We start from the raw sequence: 12535 nt of genomic DNA, 5'->3' as shown, positions 1-12535 counted from the left end.
AATTGAATTGAATTATTATTATTATGTATGTTATTTATATGTATTAATTTGTTTTCCTCCAACATTAACCTTTAATCATTGTTTGACTTTATATTGTGTTTGTCCAGAATGTAACTACTTCTATCATACACTGTGCTGAGTCTATAATTGGCCTTGCGGCTGTTGGCTCAGCACATAAATAATAAAGAATTGAATTGAATTGAATTGAATTATTGGAGGGGGTGGGTTTCCCCATGCACGGCGACCAGCTTGATCTATTGTGTGTCCCCCTGTGATCTACCAGCCTCCATACCCTACCGCTATTGGTGCTTACCATCAGTCCCTACTTAGCCAGCGAGGTCGGCCTCTACTGGCCCAGAGGTATCTCAATGCTTCCCCCATCTACCAGAGGGGTTAGAGACTACTGTTGGGCGGGAAATGTCCTTAATTTAGGTCAGTGGCCTCCTTTGGAGACATGAGGTTCTTTTACGTGCCCTAAAGCTACGACACGGGACCCACGGCTTAAAGTCCCTCCCGGAGGACTTGTTCCCTGAATTTTTCCGCCCTTAAAAATTCCACGACCTCCGCCGGGTTTGAACCCACGTACCTTGAGTCATGAGGTGGGAACGTTACCCCTAGACTACGGAGGCCGCTTAGTTTGATCTATCTATCTAAAATATATATTTTAATTTCGCTGAAACCTTTACTAAAATCAATATAAATGGTGTCAATTTGACCTTGCGAATAAACTAAAAGTGTGACATGGGCAAGTAAAGTGACTAAATTAGTAACAGCGGATTTCGATTTCATAACACCGTTTTGGGAAAATTTGAAATTACATTTTAAAGTGTAAGATATATGACCATGTATGATAAATTCAATTTATTTTTTATTTTTTGAGAATTTATTAAATTTGTTTACAGTGACTATGGAATGTCTTGGAGTCAATCGAACTGGTTTTTTAATTATTTATCTGAATGGCAGCCTTGTGTACGTTGTCTGGTGCATTTCCCTCGCCCTTGCCGTGCAGTCCGGCGCACCTCAAGTCAGATAAAGTGCATTTTACATGTTATTAATTACTTTTTTTTTTTTGATGACCTTAAATTGTGTCGAGCTGTTAAAGTACCTATTGCGTTTTACATTTACGTTCAGACAATGATTTTGTTGTGACGCGGTAGCGTAGTTGGTTGAGGCACTATGCTTCAAGCAGGGAGGTCGCGGGCTCAAGTCCCGATGAGGTCATGAATTTTTTTCAGTTGACCTAATCCTTCCAGCCGCACTACGGCCCTGGGGTCGACTCAGCCTCTAACAGAAATGAGTACCAGGAATTAATGAAATAATTTTCCTGGGGAGTAAAGCGCGGCCGGCGCGTAAGGCTGACAACCTTGCCGCCATCTGTGAGCCGATTGTCTAGAAAATGTGGGAGCCTCAACGTCTCACAGCCCTGTGGGCCTCCACGGCCTGTTACAAGGATACCTTTACTTTTTTTACTTTTTTACTTTTACATGAGGGGGTTCAGCTGGTTTAACGAAGCTCAGAATTGTTTTCACAAAGAAAACGAACGTGTTAACGTCTCAGCATAATCTTGGAAATGTTCATATGTTGTGAAGTGATTTAATTGGGAATCTGGATTCGTACACTAACTGCAAACTTAATTTTCATCATGTTGATTTTCTTGAGGTTTCTTCCGCCATTGCCCTGAGGGAACCTACCTTATACATTATTCTAGCATAAATACAAAAATATGGGTGTGAAACTTGGTCTCTGACATTAAGGGAGGGACATAGGCTGAGGGTGTTTGAGAACAGGGTGTTGAGGAGAATATTTGGATTGAAGAGATGAAGTGACAGGAGGTTGGAGAAAAATTCATAATGAGGAACTTCATAACATGCACTCTTCTCCAAGTATAATTAGAATGATCAAGTTAAGTAGAATGAGATTGGCAGGGCATGTAGCACGATTGGTGGAGAAGAGGAATGCATATAGGATATTTGTGGGATAGCTAAATGGAAAAACACCACTGGGAATACCAAGTCGGAGGTGGGTGAACAACATTAAAATAGATGGACTTGAGAGGATTCTGACGATGGTGTATACTGTACTTCTTTTGGCTTCTTTTGGACTTCACCCATCGTCTGGTATGTAACAGACAAAAGACCACGACGTTTCGGAGACTGGATCTGTCTCCGTCTTCAGGTGGGTGGGGAAGGATAAACCTACTCAGTTGGGTCCGTTACAAAGACCTAGTCTCAATCACTGGATCAGTCTTTTACATACTAGACGATGGATGAAGTCCAAGATCAGCCAAAGAAATACATTAAAGTGGATCTTAGAGATATAAGATGAGATGGCATGGATTAGATTGATCTGGCTCAGGATAGGGACTAGTGGAGGGCTTTTATGAACACGGTACTGAACCTTCGGGTTCCATAAAATGCTGAGAAGTTCTTGAGTAGCTGCAGAATTGGCGGCTTCTCAAGAAGGGCTCAGCTCCGTGAGTGAGTTAAGTGAGTGGGTGTTGATTTCCTTTATAATCTCTTTACACACATTGATTTTTTTACCATGGGAAGCCTGTTGATTCTCCATTTTTCTTTGGTAAAATCGAAGATTGCCCGTGTCATAGCTCCGGCGGTTAGTCGCCGGTTTCCCACAGCGGCGGCCCGGGTTCGAGCTTATGTCAGGTCGTGTGGGATTTGTGGTGGACCAAGTGTCACTGAGGCAGTTTTTTTTCCCGAGTACGTCGGTTTCCCTTGCCAATTTTCATTCCACCGACTGCTCCGAATTCATCATGTATCATCTGAGGCTGGTACAATAGGCCAATTAGTCGCCTACGTACCAAGAAGTCTCCATCTCTCTTCACCCCAAGAAACTTAAAAAAACTAAGGCCGAATCTTCATTTTGCTTCTGTTGCTTGGAACTTTGTTACGATTACTGAAACCGATAAACTTCAGTGCGCATAAAGGAAATTTACAGACTTTTTCCGGAGTAGATTTTTCAAGATGCTAAGTATCACTAAGACACAAACTCCGTGGCCTGTAGTCCGCAAGTGAACTATACCGACTGAGCGACCGCCGTTTGTCGGCGAAGTTAGTGCCAACTTTAGCGGATAGAGAGTGTCGCGTGGTCAGCGCAACGAATCCCCACTGCCGTTAATCTCGGTTTTCTAGACTGGAGCCACAATTTCCTTGAAATAGCTCCTCAATGATCCTCAAGAGGCTGAATTGACCCCGTTACAGACACACTACTTCTCAGAAAATCTGGTAGCGCCGGGAATCGAACCCGGGACCTATGGATTTGTAGCCAGGAATTTGAGCTCTAGACCACAGAAGCGCAAAATTATATTTGCAGATACCACATAGCTGGCGTTGTCACTCTCGTACTTTGTTTATAATAAATGTTTATAGTGACGCTAAATTCTGTCACTCGGTTCATGAAACAGTCGGTAGTCATTTTCCTACTCTGAACCTGCGTAGTTTTTCTGTGTTCAGTTTTGCTCCTCCAGTAAATTTCCTTCGGTTACATGAGCTTCTGCTGCTAATTAAATTTATATAATATATATAATCTGGATTTAATCCAGGATTGCCATGGCAAAAGCTGCATTTAGCAAGAAGAAGAATCTTTTTACCAGCAAATTGGACCTAAATTTGAGGAAGAAACTAGTGAAATGCTACATTTGGAGCATAGCTCTGTATGGGGCTGAAACATGGACACTTAGGCCAGTAGATCAGAAACATCTGGAAAGCTTCNTGGATGACCTTGTGGACACAAGAGGATACTGTCATTTGAAGGAAAAAGCTCTAGATTGCATTAAGTGAAGGAACTGTTTTGGAAGAGACTGTGGACCTGTCGTCTTGACAGATTACTGATGATGATGATGATATAATCTGGATAATTCTAAAAATATTATTGAAATGCAAATAAGCTTCAGAAATCCAAGAAAGATGTCCAGGCCATCAAGAAACCATGATGACTCCTGGAGAATTAAAACCAATGATAAACTAGACAATCTAATAAAAGGAAGGAACATAGGTAACTTCATCAAAGCCCAAAGAGTAAGTTGGCTTGGACACATCTCAAGGATGGAGGCTGGACGAACAGTTAAAAGCATATATGACTGGCAGCCACACGCTGTAAGAAAGAGAGGCAGACCTAAGATCAGATGGAAAGGTGACGTAAGGGAAGATATAAAGGACTTAGGAATTTATAACTGGACAACTCACATACAGGACAGTAGTTGGAAGGAAATTGTTGAGCAGGCCAAAGCGTTCAAGAAATGAAGCTGTGGAGATCCAGTCTGACTTTTTAATTTGTTCTTGTGTTTATCTTATTATATATTTTACATTTTTGTATATTGTCACGTGTCCGGGGTTCCGTGACTAATAGTAATGGGTTCTGGATTCAGTGCTTGGATTTATTGACATTTTAGTTTAGAATCTTTCTCAGTCACAATCAATTATAGCGCTGTAACTAATCTACCCATTTCACAAATCACTGGGACACGCTCCATTCTTGTTCTTCTGCATTGTACTCCTTCTATTCTCATAGTCTGTGTTGTACTCTCGTTATGTGCCCTCTTATATTTCGTCGGGATGGACCCCACGGAAAATACGTCACGTGTTACCGAGAATGCCTGTTCATTGGTCCGTTACCTAGCAATGTATATCCTACTTTTGAGAGCTAGATTCGGGAAAATGTTTACCGAGCCGTTGCCTAGCATTTTTAGGCGTCACAATATTTGTACTGAGTGTAAGTGCCCAGTGACTCAAATAAATAAAAATTACGCTGAATTATTATTCAAAGTAATGTATTACTATATATTAATATACGTTCTTTCGTGAGTTAAACGGCTACAGAATTTAAGACACAATTTCCGCCTTTATGTTACATAAAAAGGAATACTGATCAGATGAAATTGACCTTTTCATGATTTCTATATATAGATATATAATTTTGTGTCTATTAGTTTCTTACAATGTCACTATTCTGTAAGATTTATTAAAAGTTGAAAATTTTTTCACTATATGTTTCGACCATTGTGATCATCATCATAAGGTATTAAAATTATTACTGGGCGAAGAAATTGTTGTCTCCTGTTGTTGCTTGTGTTGTTAATATATAGGTTCCCACGATGCGCATGCGTGTTTAAATTGGTGGGTTGTGTTCTCTCTTATTGTGTCTTGTGTTGCGTGTCTTAGAGAACATTAGAGTTGCACGTGTGATTCCAAAATCTAATTGACACTAAGTAAAAAGTGCAACAGGTTGCTACAATATAAAAATATAATTTTGTGTTATATTTGCATGAAGTGTATTCCTTAACGTGACAGCATTCCAGAGATATTATCATCTGTCACGCAGATATGAGTGTGACCTTGTTCGCATTATGAATGTTGCAATTCATCACTTGACCCCTGTTAACTCTCGTTGCTCAAATCTCAACCATGTATGCTGGACATCCTCACAGCAATGATTACGGAGGGTACTGTCTTCTGGGATGTAAGGCAGCTTATTCTGATAAAAGTATACCGATTTTCTTCAGAGTGACTTAATTCCTCCGTCATTAAGTTCCAAGAATAATCGAAACAAAACCCAGTAAAAACAATGCAACTGGTTGCTTGTGTGACTTACTGATCGACCGCAAAGTTTCCTCCGAAACATCGACAGACTTCTAACAGACTACACGGCGTCAAGCCCCAGAACATAATACACTTCCCAATTAAGAACTGTTCCACTCACCCTGGAAATAAGCTTCGGTTTTAGAACCATCTTCAGAAGGTTTACCATAGTATCAGCAAATGGAGGTACGTTAACTAGATGGATCTCCTTGATTCTCATGTTGAAGCTTTTCTGTAAAAGGAAAAGATACAATGGATGGAGAAAATTACTTGCGAAGGGCTGCATAACTCGTTATAATCCCCTAACATTTGGTAGGGTAATTAAATCAAAACCTACAGAATATGCAGGAAATACACAATTCATGGGAAGTTTACAGAAAATTTTAGCCTGAGAATCTGAAACACTTGAAAAACCTAGTAGTGGATGGGAGTATGTTAAAGCGTTTGTAAAAGCAGGAGGATGTGGGGTACGCGCTGGGTTTATCTGGTTCAAGGTAGGATCCAAAGTTGGTATTTTGTGAACAGAGTAATGAACCCAGGGTTTCTTAAAATGCAAGAGGTTTTTTGATTAACCGAGAGACAACAAGCTTTCCCGATTGGTCATTTGCGTGCAGTTTTAATTAAGTTGTATAATTTTAGTTTTCTCTACCATCTAAATATTTTTTTGCCTTGCGTCCTATAGGAAAAAAAAGCGCCCTGCAAAAGAAAAAGAAATATTGGCATTTAACACATTTTGATGATTAAATATTGTCATGTGTAGCGGTTGTGTGTGACTTATTGACGGGGTTTCGTTTCGATGATTGGATTTATTGACACCTTATACCCTCAACTCGTAATTACAACTAACACAGCGTTATCGCTAATCTGTGCAATTTACAGTTCACTGCTGTACACACACTAAGGTTCTCAGTCTCCACTAGCTGTATCCTGGCAACGGATTTATAATAGTCGCACTGTCACTTCAAATCACACAAACATTCTTTTTTCTTTGCACAGCCTAATTCTTTCCTTGCCATTTTATCTTAATAGTCACCGACTGACATCTCCTTCAGTTCCGCAACTCCGTACCTCATACCTTGACAGGGTGGATTCTCGAACCCAACTGACTCAAAAAAGTCAAAGTGAGACTGACGGTCAGGAGTTCAGTGAGCGTATACGTATTCCTATATCACTGCCTGATGATGGTCGCATGAGGACCGAAACATGTACCACGAAATAAATTTCTCTCTGCAAAATACTGAGTCATTATAATCCATTTGTTGTGACGACGGCTAACCGTAATCATATAACTGAGTGAGATAAATATATGAATGATCAGGGAACCGTGAACAGGGACAGCGCAGTCGGTATAGCTACTGGCTACTGGCTTGAAGAACGAGGGTTGGGAGTTCGAGTCCCGGTGGGATCAAGAATTTTCACTTCTCCAAGTCGTTCGGACCGGCTTTGGGGTCCACCCAACCTCCTATCCAATGGATACCGGGGGCTCTTTCCCCGGGGGTAAAGCCGCAGGGGCGGCGTGAAGCTAACCACACACCTCCAACCATTGCCGAGGTCAAGAAAACGTGGATTAATGCATCCACTCCCCTATACGCCTTCATGACGTAATGCTTACTTGGTTAAGTACAGGGATAAAATTTTTTTTATTGCTAGTGGGGTGGGACTAAGTCCCTAGTACTGCGGCCACTTCTGGCCTATTGTACCAGCCCCAGATGATAGGTGAGGGTGATTGTGGAGCAATTGGTGGAATGAAGATTGGCAGGGGAAACCGAAATACTCGGAGAAAACCTGCCCCAGCGCCACTTTGTCCACCACAAATCCCACCGCCGCGGTGGGAAACCAGCGACTAACCGGTTGAGTTGTGGCACGGCCTAGGGATAACTTTACCTTACATTTATGATCGAGGTACGGATGTGTGACAGACAACATCCTCTTACAAGTGGTTTGTTCTAATGGCAGTATACACAAAGTTGCCCAAAGTCTGTTAACGGTTAAGTAAAATGTACACTGAAATCAAAGATTTCTTTATTACTTACAGAAATTGTTCGAAATGAGATCCTCCATGGCGAATGCGCAAGTCACTGCGCTGTGAAGCCGTTCTGCAAATTGACAGGTTGTTCTAAATCAGGGCACTCCCGTTAATACGAATGAATTATTTAGGTTAACTGTTTGGATCATTCAGGCCGCCTCTGTGGTCTAGTGGTCACAGTTCCTGGCTACAGATCAGAGGTTCGGATTCGATTCCCGGTGCTACCAGATTTTCTGAGTAGTAGTGGGCCTGGAACGGGGTCCACTCGGTCTCGTGAGAATAACTGAGGAGCTATTTCAAGGAAATAGCGGCTCCGGTCTAGAAAACCGTAATTAACGTCTGTGGGGATTCGTTGCGCTGACCACGCAACCCTCTCTATCCACTAAAATTGGCACTAACTTCGCCGACCATCGACGGTCGCTCGGTCGGTATAGTTCGCTTGCGGACCACAAGCCACAGAGTTTGTTTTGTTTGGGCAATTCTGTATATTCACTTTGTGCAGTGACATTCAGTGCAGTATTACAGTTTAACCTAGACATGGGAAACTACTGTGTTTATTAAAGAAAACAGTGAATTCTTTTTGTTGCCTAATTCACACGAAATAACATAATTTTTTTCTGTTGCAAGATTATAGACCTGCTGGCAAGTTTTCATTGTGGTGAAAACTTCAATGTAACAATAACAAGGTGAAGGCAAAGTTGTCTATAATCTTAATTTATTATGTAAGACTTGAGGTTTTCACGGCGGTGACTATGAAAAATGCCGTCTTTTGGGATGTGACGCCGTGTAGATCTTGTGTGAACCGACGTTTCGCACAAGACCTACACGGCACCACATCCCCAAAGACGGCATTATTAATTAATTAAACATCGCACATGAAGTGAGGAAGTGGAATTATAGTTCCACACATTCTAAAACTTGACACTTATTGGAGAAAGGTAGTGAGCTTCACGTTCTACGATCTGTGACCCGAGAAACAGCCCTATGTCCCCACTGGCTAGGAGGTCAGGACGCTGTGAAAAAGTAAAAAATCACTTTCTCCTTCCAAGAATCTTTCACCCTGAATATGGAGGAAGCAGATTCCTACGAAACGTTTGTATCTATCTACCAAACTACATATCTTCACATTCCAGAAGGCACTACACTTCTGTTACAAGGCTGTCGGACCATAAAGAACATCTTCAGTCTTACTCAAATGGACAGTGTTTCGATGGAATCTTCTTGTACCCTTAACTAAATGGTTTAACTTTACAGAAGATCGTAATCTTAAGTTCTAAAGTTGTCGGATTGTGATGACGTACCATTGCACAAACTTCCATCTTCTTCAAAATGGGCAACGTGACTTTGGTGACATGACCCACTGAGAACTTGTTGAAGTCCATGATGTAGACGTCGGAGATGCAATAGTCCTCACACATCCTGACATCCTGCACCATGAAGCTGAGTTTCAGAATGTCCTGTACGATGATCTTGTTCGGATCGGGTTCCAGGCAGCCCAGCACCGTTACCCTGTTGTAGTCTTCCGTTAATTGTGACAGAGGACACACGAAACTGCAATCATTCAGTTGAGGCTACATTTTATTGTTTGATTCAGGCTTCTGGTCTAATTGGGTCAGTGTAGTTAATAATCACATGATTAAATTTCCGGTTAATTAACTGATTAAATAATTAACTAATTAGGCAATGATTTAAATGAGTGTTTGATTTACTAAATAGGGGAGAAGAGGAATGCATGTAGGATATTGGCGTGAAAGCCAGAAGGAAAGAGAGAACTAGGAAACCCAAAAGTAGATGGGTGGACAATATTGAAATGGTTCTTAGAGAGGTAGGATATGATGGTATGGATTGCATAGATCAGGCTCAGGATACGAACAATTGGAGGGCTTTTGTGAAAACGGAAATACATTTTCAGGTTCCATAAAATGGTGGGAAGTTCTTGAGTAGCTGCAGAATAAGTGTCTTCTCAAGAAGCGATCAGTTCCACGAAGTTTATTAGTTAGTCTGACTTATTAAACGACCAACAAATGAATTAAGTAACTGAAAGTCTCGCAGAGTTATTGACTCAATAACTATATTACAGCATGTAGACCCGTTGCTAGGTGATGACTCTGTAAACAACACGCGTTGCTAGGCAACAGATTCCCAACATGCACCACTGGACTAATTCGGAAGGTATGTTCTCTACGCGGTCCGTACGACAGCTGCGTGACCCAAAAATAGAAAAAATGTTGGAAGCGGTGTTTTCTGTGCGGTAGGTGCTATAAGCAAGACAAACCTAGTGTTTTGTTAATTGCAATTGAACAGAAGAGCGTGAGGTTGGTGCGAGATGGCAGCCATCAGTTAAATAGAAGACAGTCGCCGGCCAGTAGTGGCTTGAACACGGAAGCTGATGAAGCTTACTGGCGCTTGCGCGTTTTAACGAATCATCGGTCAAAATGGAGCTATTTCCACACAGTCACACGACTAATCAGTGGTTCACTAAGAAGCGCCACAAACGTTTATCAAATACGAGACTTATTCCTCTCTCTTTTTCTTTTTCCTTGGCACTACAGCCCCAGTGGGCTTAGGCCTACCTCCATGAACTACGTTCACTTCGGTTTTTCTAGATCTTACACATATGGTAGGACTCCTTGGGCGAGTGATCAGCTCGTCGCAAGGCCTCTACCTATAGACAAACACAGAAAAACGCACACAAACATCCATGCCCTGAATGGGATTCGAACCCACGATCCCGGCTTCCGAGCGAGCGAAGACAGTGCATGCCTTAGACCGCTCGGCTACCGTGACCGGCAGTGTATAAGAATAATATATAAGAATTCAGTTCGTACCTCACAGGAAACAGATTCGAACCCACGATCCCGGCTTCCGAGCGAGCGAAGACAGTGCATGCCTTAGACCGCTCGGCTACCGTGACCGGCCCATTCCTCTCTCTTAGGTAGAAGTAACTCTTCTCGTCTACAAAGTCCATACCAGTTCCATCTACGGCAGATATTCTATGTACTCTCGCGTCTCACGAGATGAATCCTGCACGTTAAGAGAATGCTCAACAAGGATTACTTATTCTGAAAATCAAATTATTTTTCATTTAATTCAGCAAAATCTTACGCCACATTGACAACCTTCCTGAACCACTGGCTGCGGGGATCCCTGTCCAGAAGTATGTCCGGTATTGCTGTCTTCAGAGTGTAGTACAGGTCCAGAGACTTTTTCGTTCTCTCCAGGCTGTTCTTGCAGCGGATGATCCACCTTTCCAGCCTCCCATCTTCTGTGCAGACATAAACATAGTAATGTAAATGTTACATGGCTGCGTTGTGTTTGTTTGTCGTCTCAACAATTTTGTGTAACATTACTACAGGTAAAGTAAAAAAACAATAAAGGATCTCTGTAACAGGCCTTGGAGGCCCATAGGGTTGTGAGATGTTGAAGTTCCCACATTTCCTAGAAAATCGGCTCATAGATGGCGGCAAGGTTGTCAGCCCTACGCGCCGGCCTCACTTTACCCCCAAGAATATTCCTGGTACTCATTTCTGTTAAGAGGCTGAGTCGACCCCAGGGCCATAGTGCGGCAGGAAGGCTTAGGGCAATTGAAAAAATTCAATGACCTCATCGGGATTCGATCCCTTTCGGCTTGTAGCATAGTGCCCCACGCCACCACGTGTCCGCAGTGTTACAGGCAGCCGCCACTTACCGCAGTCCTGAGGCAGGTGAGGCTGCTGCTTGAGCCAGTCCTTAACGACCTGGATCGCCTGCTTCATCCCTTCCTCATCCAGCCCGAATTCGGCCCTGACACGTTCCAGTATGTCCTTAGTAGGAGGGGGAAGCACCATGTTGGCCGGCGTGCTGCCGAAAACAAATTTCATTACTCCATATTAACATAGTTGCCCTTTATCATATGTTCATACACTTCTCAACATTATAATAGAATGACAATGGCGTTGCATGAGATTACAACACACTATTCCGATAGGGGGCTACACTTGCTGGTTGCATTGTTTTGGTAGGCGAATTGGTTAAAAAGTGTGTCTCTGTCATCAGTTGTCGTAATATTTGATAAGGTTATTCTTTAGAATATTTTGTTAAAACCTGGAATGGAATGGTAACATTGATGAAGTCCTGACGGCGGTAAATATGAAGTGGACTATCTTCTATTGTGAAAGTAAAGGTAAAGTTGTCCCTGTGCTTAACTAAGCACTAAGCCATGAAGACGTATGGGGAGTGGATGTATACAGCCACGTTTTCTTGTATAAGATAGTATAGTATATTGTATATTGTGTATTGTATAGTACATACGTATATATAAATTTATATAGTCGTACCGGCTTTTTTTGTCTATTCTGTAAATTTGTCCATCACAACAATTCTAGCCGATCACAGTGGCTGCCCAGTCTAAGACATGAACTGTCTGCGCCAGCTTGAACACTGGGATCTTGGGTTAGAATACCACTCGAGGTATGAATGTCCGTGTGAGTTTGTTCTGTATTTGTGTTGTTTTGTGTGGAGGTTACGGCTTTGTGGCAGGCTGATCCCCCGTCCAAGGAGTCCTACCGGCTGTGTAAAAAGATCAAGAAACTGAAAAAGCGGCCAAGATCCAACAAAGGGCTGTAAAGACATGGATAAACAGATCACAATTCTACACTTCTAATGAATAACAGATAGACTCGAATATCGATAAAATCAGTTAGTTTATTAAGATGTTTAGTATGCTATATGTTTCGGTCGGTAATGATCCTTATCAGTCGTTTATAAACAGTAAAATACATTTACTGGACTACATGAACCAAAGGATCCATTTCTATTAATGTCGTCATATGCTTGCATTGCAGAAATTAAAGTTACCGAACGGCAATGCAAGCATATGACGAGATTATATATACTATACTATATATTTATTTATTTATTTATTTATTTATTTATTTAT

The 12535-nt window shown here is 41.8% G+C and overlaps 1 protein-coding gene across 1 annotated transcript in view; it reads right to left on the bottom strand.

Annotated features, from left to right (window-relative positions):
* The window catches only part of LOC111870391, a 38536-nt gene that overhangs the window by 23338 nt on the left and 2663 nt on the right, over positions 1-12535 (bottom strand). Inside the window, exons 2-5 of the mRNA XM_033753829.1 lie at positions 11306-11457; positions 10723-10882; positions 8919-9168; positions 5713-5823 (exon numbers count right to left, since the gene is read on the bottom strand). Coding sequence (XP_033609720.1) covers positions 5713-5823; positions 8919-9168; positions 10723-10882; positions 11306-11444 — 660 coding nt within the window. The 5' untranslated portion in view covers positions 11445-11457. The remainder of the gene's footprint in view (positions 1-5712; positions 5824-8918; positions 9169-10722; positions 10883-11305; positions 11458-12535) is intronic.

The sequence above is a fragment of the Cryptotermes secundus genome, unplaced genomic scaffold (assembly GCF_002891405.2).
Source record: "Cryptotermes secundus unplaced genomic scaffold, Csec_1.0 scaffold1065, whole genome shotgun sequence".
Taxonomy (NCBI): domain Eukaryota; kingdom Metazoa; phylum Arthropoda; class Insecta; order Blattodea; family Kalotermitidae; genus Cryptotermes; species Cryptotermes secundus.
This window is presented reverse-complemented; position numbering and strand designations above follow the sequence as displayed.